The sequence below is a fragment of the Platalea leucorodia genome (assembly GCF_965183815.1).
Source record: "Platalea leucorodia genome assembly, chromosome: 7".
Taxonomy (NCBI): Eukaryota; Metazoa; Chordata; class Aves; order Pelecaniformes; family Threskiornithidae; genus Platalea; species Platalea leucorodia.
The window spans coordinates 55420073-55433354 of record NC_138829.1 but is presented as its reverse complement, the minus strand read 5'-3'; the positions used below and the strand labels follow the sequence as shown (position 1 = coordinate 55433354).

The 13282-nt window shown below is 43.1% G+C and overlaps 1 protein-coding gene across 2 annotated transcripts; it reads right to left on the bottom strand.

Moving 5' to 3' along the window:
• Positions 1-690: 690 nt before the first annotated feature.
• MRPL23 (mitochondrial ribosomal protein L23) lies at positions 691-12131 on the bottom strand. 2 transcript variants are annotated; one of them, XM_082318673.1, is made up of 5 exons: positions 12063-12131; positions 11826-11948; positions 10870-10952; positions 8929-9002; positions 691-1039 (listed from the first exon to the last, which is right to left on the bottom strand). In XM_082318673.1, the coding sequence occupies exons 1-5, from the start codon at positions 12086-12088 to the stop codon at positions 875-877; spliced, it is 471 nt and encodes a 156-aa protein (XP_082174799.1). In that variant the 5' UTR covers positions 12089-12131; the 3' UTR covers positions 691-874. The 2 variants fall into 2 exon arrangements, with proteins under 2 accessions (XP_082174799.1, XP_082174800.1); XM_082318674.1 differs by having other exon boundaries at positions 12037-12124.
• Positions 12132-13282: the final 1151 nt, after the last annotated feature.

Genomic DNA, 13282 nt, shown 5'->3' with positions numbered 1-13282 from the left:
CCTGGCATCAGCAACTTCGAAGTAAAGGGAGTTGCACCAGAAAAAGTAGAAAGAGTCTTTTTATTAGTCCTGAGCGCAAAACAGCCTACACTGGCAGAAGCATTTCTATGCCAGTACAACTGTGTCCACACAGGACTCTTGCCAGCACTGCAAGGTAGCTGCGGACAGGGGAAGGAATACTAGCACAGCCGTGCCAGTCAACATTCCTAGGGCAGGCTGGCCACAGAAGGCAACTACCTGCATTGCACAACAGCAAGCAGAGACTGTGCACCACCTCTGTCCGTTCCTTGACGCTTCTGGGGATCGAACGCACACCTGCCCGGTCACAAGCCTGTCCAATAAACCCTGTCTCCAAAATGCCACACAACAGTTAACAAAGGAGTGCAACCAGATTACGTGCACATCTCCAGGAAAGGGGGGTCACTTTGCAAGGAAGGCAATTCCTATAGTCTAGTTATCTACACCTTCATGTCTGCCTCTGACTGACCGATCTTGACTTTTACACATTCTATTCAATGCAAACTACACTTATCCTGAAAAATGAAATGCCTCCTGCTTCTACTCAAAACAACACGTAGAAGTAGGAAGAAGGTAAGCACAATGACACTCTCATAGTCAGAAACAACAACAAGCAATTCCACATTTTAGAAATAGCCCACAAGTTCACAGGAAAGACCTGATGCAGTCAGATTTATTTTACCTTTTTATTTCTTTAGGGCCATTTTGTTGTAGTCGTGCACAAACAGCCAGGAAAAAAGACACGCTAGCAAGGGCTGCTCAAGAATAAACATTCGGTCATTACAAGAAGGGAAGAGTGCAAGTTCTGCTGATCAAAATCCCTCTGAGCCTAAAGAAAGGCAGCTGGCTTGTTGCATCAAAGTCCAAACCAATCGGGGACTCCACCTCGTCTGGGGTCACCTTTCTGCCTCTGCTTCTCTCTTTCCATATATTTATTCTTGAAGTCATCAAAAGAGCGAGTTTCTGAGTCTTGTTCTTTCTCTGGAAATAGGTTGGGAAACTGAAACGTTTGTCCTTGGCCCTAAAGAGAAAACAAACGGTCAGAGAGACATTCCAGCCTTTCTGCAGTAGCTATGATGCATATACTTACAATGAAAGACCACCCTGAAGTTTCAGCTAGTGCAAAATCCTCCCAAGATCTCTTTCCACCCCTCTCCCCAAGATACACATATATCCCTCCCACCCAAAAAAGCTAACTTCCAGCCTCTCCTCTTTTGTGTGCTAATTAAGACACTGACATCTTTTTTTACAGATGAATGGTCAGGACACGGACACCTCTTCAAAGACTTTGAACCAGCTCAGAGATGTTGTATGAGTCACACAGTAAACACAAGATGAGCAAAATAAGTGATTTTGTTAAAGTAATGCCATTGGGGAAATACATGGTGGAGCAGGCATTCATTATGTTAACACTCAGGATATGGGTAGTGGTTACAGTTGTTTAGATCTCAGCTAAGGATAAGAGAGAACAGTCCTAGCAGCTGCTACTGTAGGGTATAATGTGGGAATATGGAATAACAGATATTAGAGGTCTCTTATCACCAGGAATAAGGACTATAATGTTAAACAATTACAGTGGGAACAATCTGTCTAATACATCACTGATGAGATTAAAGTGATTACATCTGCATCAGTCATTCTGCCTAACAGGCAAGTCATTTTAGTGAAACATCATCATCAGATCTATGTCTCCCACTTGGAAAATAAATATTTGCTTGGTCTCTGGTTTTTATCTAACAGCAGGAAACCATTATTCTGTGGAAATGTTCTATCCCATTAACATTATCTACTTACTTTTTAGTGGTGTTTGCGCTAAGAACAGCTTCATTAAAGTCAACAATATCAGCCCTTCCATTCTATATAGGACTTTGCATAATAAAACTCATAACTGATAGCTCATAACTCTAAAATTACTCTCCAAAATACTTACGAACCTTGCAATACATTAACTTCTTTGGCAGAATACCACATACAGAAATCTCAACAAGAGCATTTAATTGCTTCAGATGAAAACAAGTTTTTTTTCAGATTAGCCATTCTTTACATTTGTGCAATAAATATAATCAAACAAGAGGCACAGTTATGAAATGGTTCCACAAAGGACATGAAAGGAGCCTTCCACAACACAGCTACCTATACTACATTTCTGGGATCAGAAATGTGATATAATTAAATCCAAAAAAACCGTCACCATGCCCCTGACCCAGCTGAATGTGTGCTATGTTTCATTTAGCTATATACACTCAACCTGGTAATTTACAGGTGTGAAAGAATTTAAACCTCAAGCATACACTTTGGAAAGAAAAAACATGACTTATCCCAGTTGAGCTTATCCAGACTAGAATCTAGGAAATATCAACTCATACCCAGCAATGCTCCGGTTGTTTTTGTAGTGCATACTTCTTGGGGGTTTCCTAAGAGCCTGACCATACTACAAAAACAACAAGGGAGCTGCTGTGTACATTGCTCTGTCCTCGATTCTAGCCTGGATAAGATCAACTGGAACAAATCAAGGTTTTCCTTTCCACGGCGTACACTCTGGGGTTTCAACTCTTTTGTACCTTTAAATTACCAACAGGTATGCTTGTAATAGCTGTCCTATGACAATTAAAGCATAGTCTCATTTCAAGGCACAGGAACTGGCCTTATCAATGTCCTTGAGCAATCTCAAAGCTGTAGCCTACTGAAACTCTTCCTGTAGTACAGTCAGCAGCAAGCACCCTTGAGGACAAGCGCTGCCCAAGATTTTAGCACACTGAAGCATTTGGAAAATAATTTGTTTATATTACAAAAAATTACTGTGTTTTAACTGCACTGTGGGCGGGTCACTCATCCCTGTGGTACCTATAGAATAGACAGGGACGATTCTAAGGACTCATCTGCCCTGGAGAGGAAGCCATTTTAGTCAAACAAGTAAGAAAACAATTCAGGCTAACATGGTAGGCATACCACCTACACTGAAAATTTGAGAACTATTTATATTGGTAACAGTGTAGTAAGGGACTGTTCTTGTTATGCAGCACTTCCATTCTGGTATGCTTCCAGCACCGATGCACTTCCCTTATTGGAGAATGAAGGAAAGCTGTCCCTAAAGCATACTAACAACATCCATGGTAATTCACTAAGCATTGCAAAACAGTTACTATTTTAAAAAGAGGGGAAAAAAACCAAAAAAAGATATGCACAGAGGCTGTAGCGAAACCAGACAAACCTTTCAGCTGTTTATCAAAGTGCTCACAGTTCCCATTTCAAGGCTGGTGAAAGTCAAATATTGAGCTGAAAATGTCAATCTGTATCTGGAGTCTTTTAATAAATCAAAATCAGCACAGACAAGTTGGCTCTTTCCAGCTCTTGTTTTGTGAAGAAATTCTGATTTTGGCTGGCAGCCAGACATGATTCGAAACAGCCAAGACATTACACCCTGAGAACTGAAGGTTGATAAATCTTAAGTAACAATACTATGCAGTAACACTGCACTGTAAGACTCTGAAGTGATGAAAGCTGTATGAAAAATAGCTGTTGTGCATGCTCAGTAGCTAGTTTTCAGAAGAAGCCTGTATCTTGGGTATTTCAAAATTTCAAAAATACCAAAAGGCATCAACTTACATAAAGGACTGTAAGTCTGTCCAGGCATATTTACACTCAGTGCATCTTCCATACGATGCCAGAGGCTACTGAGGTTCAAGCTCATATGCCACCTTCTCAAAAAAATGCCTACCAAAGGAATGGAGGGATCGTCACTCCTTTATGCAGTGCTGCTTTTTCTTAGTAAAAGTTTTCCCCTCTATACAGCAACCATTTAACAACCATATGATAAATGCACCCTCAGAATTAAATCCTAACTGAAACAAAGCAAACAACTAAATTGCTACCAAGTTCAACAGGGTTTTATCTGGCTTGCAAACTGCTAGAACATGAAAAGCTGGCATACTAAACCAGAAAGCAAAATTTTGGCTTATTCCTAAACCTTGCATTTGTTCACTATTTTACCTTTTGCAAGCCATTTAACCAAGGTCATCCTTTTAATTACTGAATTACTGAAATTCACATGAGCTGAAATTGGGCTCTAAAAAGCCTAGGGCTTGGTCTTCCTTTAGAACTTCTGCCAGCATAATTACCTTAGAAGCACAGAGAAAGAGGGAGAAAAGAACACCTTCCTACCTGACGTAGCTGTGCTAAAAGAAAATCCTGTAAAAAAGAAAGACACTGCCAAAAAAAAGAAAAAAATTTTGCTCGGATAATTTGGTCTGTCTTGGAACTGGATGCTGCACTGCCAGCAAAAGAACTTTTGCACCAATGTGAGGTGATACACTGATACTCTGGAGTTTGTCAGGATAAGCTGTACCACCACATGCTCTTATAGCTAAGTGAGCCCTTATAATGTTAAAAAAAAAAAAAAAGAGGAAAAAAACCAAACAAACCAAGTCGGAGAGGCAGTATTAAAACACCTAAAAAATAAAGGCAACGTGATGATTTTATGCATTGCTATTCTCAATTTAGGGTCTTCCCAGAGACCTCCCTTTTTCCTACAAATTCTGAGATTATGTAGAAGAGAGATGTGTGGTCCAGTGTTTAGATTACAGAAATGGGAGCCATTAAACTTCTATTCCTGCACAACTCTAATCCTCACTTCAGCATTACCCAAATGTAAAACTGATTTATATACAAGGTCTTATAAGGATTCGTTAAATGCTAACATCCTTCAAGATAAAAAGTGACCTAAGCATCAAACATGTATTTTCCCCTTAAATTTCAAGCCTTTTTCGTTAGAAAGGCTGAAAACACACCTTGTTCTCTGAGGTTTTAGAAGGAGTTATCACATGGAGTGGTACAAATTGCCTCCATTCATTTTAATGAGAGGTTAAGTGGCCATAATTAGGCCTATGAAGTCAAGTGTTAGCCTTTCCACTGCTGAGCCTCATGTCAGAAAACTGCTGGAAGGATTATCCGGCACAAACTCACTTATACTTCTCTGACCTTTGTGTCCCTTGAAAAGTTTAGGAATGGAAGGTCAGCACAGATATCATTATGTAGCAATGACGCAGCAAACACTGATCCTGTAAACAACTGTGAGATCTTCTGATTATTTAGTTAATTGAAGCACTTACTACTGTCCTTCAGAATTAGGAGAAAAGTGATGTTTATAGTATTGTTAACTAAAAAAAAATTGGACTCCCAACAACATGGGATTCGGTCCAGCAGTAGCAGCGAATGCAACTAAGTTTAGTAATCTAGTGCATTTGAACAATTCTCCTACTATTGCAGTGGTAACATCTGATGTTAAAACATATGACAAAACAGCATGGAAAGCAACTTCAAAAATCCATACAGGAATGACCCAGCATAGAGCATTCAAGTTTCCTCTGAATTCTCTACATGTCAAAACAAAACTGCTGTCACATCTGATATGTAAATGGATTAATTACTATGAATGTACCAGACACCCTAAACAGGGTTTGAGGAGAAAGCATTTGCAAAAATGTTCCCACTGGTGCCATCATTCATGCAGCTAAATAGGTGTTAGTCCTAATGTTGACAAGGTCAGACTCCTTTTTACAGCCATCTCCATTAGATTTCTCAAAACAGGTTTAATTAAAAATAGGTCTGGATTCCAGAGGCTTGTCTACAGTTGTGCTCCCACGGGTGCTAACACCTGTTGAGCTAAACCAGTGAGAACACTGAAGGAGGAGGAGGAGGGGATGTTGTTAGTTTTTTTTAATTTCCCTGATGTTGATGCAACTGTAAAGTTTCCCACTGGCTTTCTTGTCTTCTTCTTTTTTGATTTTTTAATAACATCAGAATAATTATAACTGTATTGGAGTAATGAGAAAGGTTGCTGTATTACATTCATTTTATCTACTCCACAAAGATATATAGCTTTGTTTTTAATTAAAAAAATAAAACAGTGTAAAAAAGTAGCATCTGATACCCAGAGCCATAAGTCTCTAACTTAAACCTTTCTCACCACATTGCAAAAAGGGAAAAAAGGCAGGCAGGCTCTGGAATGGCAAGATATTGTTAATCCACAGCCTTCTATGATTTGAGGTATTTTTTTAGTGTGAAAATATTATGCTTGGACAGATCATGTATTTGTCCAGTTACAGCCTGAGAATAAAGTAAACAGCTCTGAATCTCCAAGAAATAGTATTTGGAAAAGAAAGGACAACAATTCTTACATGTGGAACAGCTGGGGCACTAATCTGACACCTAAGGGTATGTTGACTATGACTTCATACACCTTCCACCTTTGAGACACTTGCAGTAAGTTAATGGATATGTATGTTGTGCTGGGACACATAAGGTGATGTTTTATGAAGCAGGGAAGCGTAACTGGTCATGAGAATATACTCAATTTTATTCAGGTAAACCACACCACAGCTGCTACCAAGTCATGCTGGAAAGAGCAATACTTCCACCTAGTGGGCAACAGAAAGATCAACCCGAGACCTTCCAAAAATACATGCTTATTTTTCCAGTCATAAGCAGTTTTAACTTGAAACTGGATTAATGAGAGGAAACACAGCTGGTAAAAATGGTGGGAAAGCCCAGCTACTCTGACTCACGGCAGATGCAAACTAATTCTCATGAAAATAAGGATTTTACAGTGGTTACCAAAGACTTTCCTAAATTAGGCAGATATTAACAATGGACTGCATGGGGCCTGTTATAGCCTGAATCACACCATGAATGAGAATGAAGGCAAAACCTTCAGTTTCAGAAATGACACTGGGTTTCTGGCCTCACCCGCTGTTTAAAGCTGGTGTGAACATAGAACTGGAAGCTCATTGTCTGAGACACCAGAGCTAGTGATGAAAGGCAAAGAACAAAAGGAAAAAGAGAAAGAAAAAACAAAAAAGGACAAACCTAAATGTTAAAGGAATTAACAGATGCCAACAATAGGAAAAAAAGAGAGCAAAGAGACTAGGAACGAGGTGAGGCGAAAATGCACAGACCAAGCTTCACTCACAAGACTTCAGTAAATGGTCAGGATTCCCTCACTTGGGATGAAGTACAACACCAAAAGCTGGTCCCCTGACCCCGTTCGTGGGTAGGATGTAAAACATGGCATTCTTTAAAAACTTATGGTGATCCTATAGTATAGGGCAATGCAGTAAGGGACACCGGCTGTCTCATGTACCAAGAGCAGTCCTGAGCCGCAGTACCACAGGGCCCTTTGCTGGCTAATTTGCCCTGCAGACAAAATGAGAGGCTGGAGGAACGACCAGAGTTACTGCTGTCCAACTGCCTCCAGTACCAAGTTAATTTGGGTAATTCTCCTCTCCACCACGGAGCTGCCCTTAAGGTAATGGCAACTATTCTAGGTTCAGAGGTTTGATGTGAAATAAATGCACAAAGGCACTGCCTTAAATTAGTGTCTTGCTCCATGTAACAGAAGCATTTTGCTTCCCACTCCTTCCCCGTAAGTATCTATGGGTTGCAAACTACCTCCTTCTCAACTCAGCAGACAAAAGAAACAAGACTGCGTTAAATACAGTGAAATAAAATTTGAGAACTGACCACAGTTCGCTAAAGATCCATGTCTGCCTCAATCTTGGGAAACGAGTCTCCCAAGCAAAGCAAAGGAGTCACTAGCAAGAGGCTGTGGCAATGGAAAGTGCTTGCAATTACCTACTAAGGGACAACACTCAGAGAAAGCAACTTGTAAGATAAAACATCACTCCTGGGATTCAGTTCTTCAGCTGTGTTCTTAATGCATCGTTCATACCTGATCTCTTGCAGACAAAAACCTAGCACAGACAATCCAGGAGGCAGAATGTGCCCACCAAAGCAGAGACTCTTCCTTGATAAAGGAATGTGTTTTTTAGCCATCGTAATGCAAAATCCTCATGGAGATGAGGTTGCCTTTAACTTTAGCACAGTAAATCGAGGTTAGTCCTCATTTAAACACAACTCTGTTACTTTCTATTAACATTGTACTTTATACTCTTCTTTTAAAGGTAAGGGCTGTCTAGAAAAACACGCTCTCCTCGCTTTTCTTTCCACTCCCCTTCCCAGAAGGGGCTTAAGAGAAAAAACTTCTAAGCACATTTAAACTTTGAAAAATTAAAAAAAACCATCAGATTTCCCATTGTCTGTGCCTCTTTAGTTTGACCCCAAGTCCATATGAAGTCTTATGCAGTCTTTAAGATCACAGTGTTCCCCCCACACTGAATCCTTGTCCCAGGATGGAGGAACACTGAGGTCGTGTTGCCAACAGCAATTTTAGGCTTATGGTTTTACAACCATAAATAGCATTCCTTTAATGTAATTTTGGTATGTGAGGGGTTTTTCTGTCACTGGTTGCATTTCTTTTTTACATAGAGACAGGTAAGCCCAAGAGCAGTCTAAACTATAATATGCTCCTGTTACGAAAGAAATTCGTAAGAACATGAAGCTCCTTTTCCACTGGGCAACCAACATACGTTTCAAAACCCGGTTTAGCCACAAAGCACACTTGTTAGACATGACTAAAAGCTCTCCAAGGAATATGCCTTAGTCTTCTCTGAAATCCAAAAAGCTTTAATAAGAAGTTCCCTACCCTTACAATATATTCTTTCACTTACTGGACATTTCAGCAATCAAACACACAAATCGTGAACCTTCCAGCACACAGAGTACAGGGTCAGCATGAAACTCACTGGCACAGCAGCACCATATGACATCAGAACATAACTTACATACAGACCTCAAACTAATACAAGACTTGAAAAATAACCATTTGTTTGAATCTGATTTTTAGACTAAGTCATTTAAATCTCTTTATACATTCTGGAACGTATTAAAGAAAATGTCATTATTAGAGGACTGGCAGAAATATTCAGCCAATGGGTCAATTCACTAAACATTACTTCTAGTTTGGCGGGTTAACAGTCCCTTCCTCTTTCCCCACAAGCATCCATGTTAACTCACCAGCTGTACATAGGCAACCTTGTAATCTGGCTTCTTCACTCTCTGATTCTTGTGATTCCTCTTGTTGTTTGCACCTGCAGAAATGAAGAGTCCTGCCTTTTACTTCCCAGGACTTCCAAGTTCCCCAAAGCAAGGCCAAGCTGAAGGGGGGACTTCACTAGTTCCGATTTGTTGTTAAAAGGAATACTCTTTCCTCAGCACCAACACAGTATCACAATTACTAAAATGTACTGAATTTGGGAGACGCTACTCTCCCCATTTACAAGTAGGGAACCGAGGCATCACCAGACTCACGCTGCTGACAGCCATTCTGCCTTCATGTCACACACAAAGTTTGCAAAGAAGCAAGGAGGTAAGTCTCCTGAGTAGGGGGCCAGGAGCGATAAACTGTCCTCCCAACATGAACAGCTTCAGGAACACAAGGAGGAAATGACCACTAATAAGCTTCAAACTTGTCAATTTTTACTACCCAGCTAATGAGCTGGATCTACTGTTTATACACCAGAAAATTACAGGCCACATCCAAAAAAAACCAAAGCATCTCAACCTTCTGCAAGTATGCTGGTCACAACTGAGTGGGAAGTTAAATTTATTCCTCACACGTTAGGCAGACATTAAAGCTCTCAAATTATTAGACATTCTAACCCCCTTTCCTCTTTTATCCCTGAATATATACATTCTACCATCACTTCCATCAGCAGTGGGGGACAAAATGGTTATAAGGACAAGCATGAATATTTTTCAGTGCTGTTTGGAATTGCATGTGTTTGGTATTTAAGACTTTATTTAATTCTGTTTTTCACATAAGCATATTACAAGATGGTATTTCTGTTTTCTTTTTCTTCTTTTATGTTCTGAGCTTGACAACCTTATTTTAAAGCTTTTTCTTTTATTCTCCATTTTTCACTATTACAGGTCTTTTTTCCTATCCCCTTTTTAAAATCATCCCTACTCTTACCATTATAAACACATCAATCAATTCCTTTGCTAGAGTCACTGCATGAAAAAAGAACCCAGCCATCAAAGATGTCCTAACCAAAAAGTCACTCTCCATTTGATTACTGCACTGCCTGGTGATCAAAAAGGTAAATAACATGAAAACTATATTCCTCACTTTGCACTGCATTCAAACTGCAGTCAGAGAAGGTCTGGGGAAAGAATAATTCATATGTAAACATGACTTTACATAAATTTAGTTTATTTCAGTTAGAGACGGGTCCCTCTGCTCCAAGTCACAGTTCAGCATAACTTAAACTAGCAACATTTTTTCTTTTTCTCTTGGGTTGGTTTTATGTTGGGTTTTGGTGGGTTTTTTTGTAGGGTTGGCACAAGGGAGAAACACCATGACTGGAAGAATACAAGTCTGTAGCAGAAATGTGGTAACAACACATGATGAAAATTTGAAAATTTGTCAATATGTTTTTCTGACGTTATATACCGGTCTAATAGAATATTTTTCTTTGCTCTACAAACTTTTCCTTTTGTTAGACCATAACACCTCCTCTGTGCGCATGCCAGGTAATCTCAACTCACACTTTTTTTTAAAAAAAGGCCATGGCTGAAATTAAGTTTAATTACTAATTTTATTAAAACACATGAAGCAGTTGCTTCTGAAATGAGACACCCACTGGTCTTCAAGGAGAAATGGTACCAATTACAAAAGCACAAAGCACAAGCTAGATAACTGTCAAGATGATAGGGCTTTTTAAATTCAGGTTTTTCTTTTTAAAACTAAACATGTCATAATCTAATCAAAGTATTGAAATATGAAGTGGTGCTATTCATTTGAAGGGACAAAAAAACAACTAAGCTGATCGACATCATCAGCTAAGCACCTGAACCAAAGTTTCTGAAATCTAATGGACCTTTTGAGAGGAAAAGTCTATTCTGGCTGCGCAGGGATGCTGTATTCATCCCTCTGGATTACTCAACTGCACTTACCATACTGTATCCTGGTCCTCACAGCAGCCACTGGCACATTGTATATTTTTTCAAGGTAATTCTTGATATCCACTTTTGTCATTCTAGGCAATACAAAAACATTTTGGGGAAAGAAAGAAGGAAAAGTATAAATACTTAAATAAAATAAAACAGAGCCAGGGTATTTCTAGACTGGCTGATACTCTAGAATAAATACGTCTTCTCTTTTTAACCAAGGTAGCTTTACTGCACAAAAGTATAAACCCAACATAGATCACACACTGCTACAGCAATTCATTATCCATAAACTAACAATGACAAATATTTTATCCTCTGTAGCCTCCAACCCCAGATATATTCTGTATTCAGCAACAGTGGGTAGGCTTTCTCACTGCCCAAACTGAGAATCCTTTCTGATCTTCTGAATAGCATTTTCTAACCTTTTCAGGACCTGCCACAGGCTTGTGGGCCTTAGTGTGTGCAACCAGATCGGTCAGGATGAAAGACTCCTGACAAATACCTGGACATCACCTCCTTTTCTCTGGATGATTTTCATAAGCGCTTCTTTCTCCCTAAACCTGTCCCTGGGAAGGCTGAGCCTCACTAACGCTCAGGAAGAGGAGCCAAGCAAAGCTCGTACCTAAATTAGCGCCCTCGCAGCCCTCTTAAAGGTCTGCTTGATTCAGAAGCCCCTTCCCCCGGCCCAAAGGGCGCTATCTGGCATCTCGGCTTCCCACCCCTCAGCTAACCAGGCAAGCTGCAGCCCAGAAGGAGGCGACAAGAGGCCGTGTGGCGGGAGGTGCGGCACTGGGGGGGGGTGGTGGTGCTGCAGACGCGGCGGGGGCCCCTCTGCAGCCCCCGGGCGGCGCTGGGCCCGTTCCGCGGCAGGGCAGGCCCAAACCCGCGGCGGCTCCCGCTGCGGGGAGCTACGCCCCGCCGGGCCCCGGGCCCCGCTCCCCCGCCGCCCCCGCACTCACTCCATGGAGACGCGGAACTGGACGGTGTCCTCGGGCTGCGGCACGCCGGGCCGCACCGCCAGCATGAAGAAGTTCGGCCGGAAGATCCGCAGCTGCGGGCCGCCCAACTGGAACAGCGGGTACCTGCGGGGAGACGACGCCGCTGACTGACTGACCGACCGACCGACCGGCACCCCCCACCGTCGCCGCGACCCCAGCCCCCCCGGCCTGCCCTCCGCCGCGGCCCGGCCCGCTCACACGGCCTTCCTGGCCCCCGTCGCCATGGCCGAGGCCCGGCCGGGAAGCGGCGCGGCGCAAGAGCGGCTCGCGGCGGGGCGGCGGCGGCAGCTCTCGCCCCCTGCTGGCGCGGAGGAGCGCCGCGGGGCGGGCTGGGCGCGTGCGGGGGCTGCGGGGGAGGCCGGGGGCGCCGAACCCCTGACCCTGGCGGCCCCGCCTCACGGCTGCCCCCCGCAACCACAGCCCGCCCCGGCGCCCGGCCGCCCCCTGCGCCCACTCGGGGCGGGGGGCACGCAGCCTTGGGGCAGGGGAGAGTTCCCCAGAGGAGCCGCAAGGCCAAGGGGTGGTGGGGAGGAAACGCCTGCAAAATGGCGCCTCAGTGCGAATTTGCAGCCGTGGCTGCGTTTCACGCCGTATTTTGCTCATGGTTACAGGAGGGAGGTGATTCTCCTCTGCTCCGCTGTGGTGAGACCCCAGCGGGGGTGCTGCGTCCAGCTCGGGGGACCCCAGCACAAGACAGAGGGGCCTGTTGGAGTGGCTCCAGAGGAGGGCCACGAAAATGGTGGGAGGGCTGGGACGCCTCCCCTGTGAGGAAGGCGGGGGGAGTTGGGGTTGTTCAGCCAGGAGAAGAGAAGGCTGCGGGGAGACCTTATTGCAGCCTTTCAATATGTAAGGGGGCTTATAAGAAAGGCAGACAGAGACTTTTTACAAGGCCTGTCATGACAGGACAAGGGCCAACAGCTTTAAACTGAAAGAGGGTAGGTTTAGATTGGATGTAAGGAAGAAGCTTTTTACGATGAGGGTGGTGAGACACTGTATCAGGCTGCCCAGAGAAGCTGGGGATGCCCCATCACACTGGAAGTGTTCAAGGTCTGGTTGGACGGGGCTTTGAGCAACCTGATGTAGCAAAAAGATGTCCCTGCCCACAGCAGGGGGTTGGACTAGATGATCTTTGAACACCCCTTCCCACCTAAACCGCTTTTAAGAATCTATGACGCCACAGCATGTGCTAACAGAGAGCCAGAGTGTGAATGCAGGCACCGGGAACAGCCAGAAGTTTGGAAACGGGGGGGAGAGCCACCATCCCTGGTGGGCTTCCTTCTAACAAGGCATTTCAAGGGCCAGCAAAGACAGCAGGCCCTACAGAATAGCTCACATCCCAAATTTAGTAACAGTCATTTGCGTTTTGACATCTACACTGAATTAACCAAGTAATTCACACTTCAGTATTGGGCTTTAAT

Coding starts and splice junctions, on each gene's coding strand:
- MRPL23 (XM_082318673.1), bottom strand. CDS start 12,088: ATGGCGACGGGGGCCAGGAAGGCCGT. Junction 10,953..11,825: donor CAGTTCCGCGTCTCCATGGA/GTGAGTGCGGGG, acceptor TGTATTGCCTAG/AATGACAAAAGTGGATATCA. Junction 9,003..10,869: donor GAGGACCAGGATACAGTATG/GTAAGTGCAGTT, acceptor TCATTTCTGCAG/GTGCAAACAACAAGAGGAAT.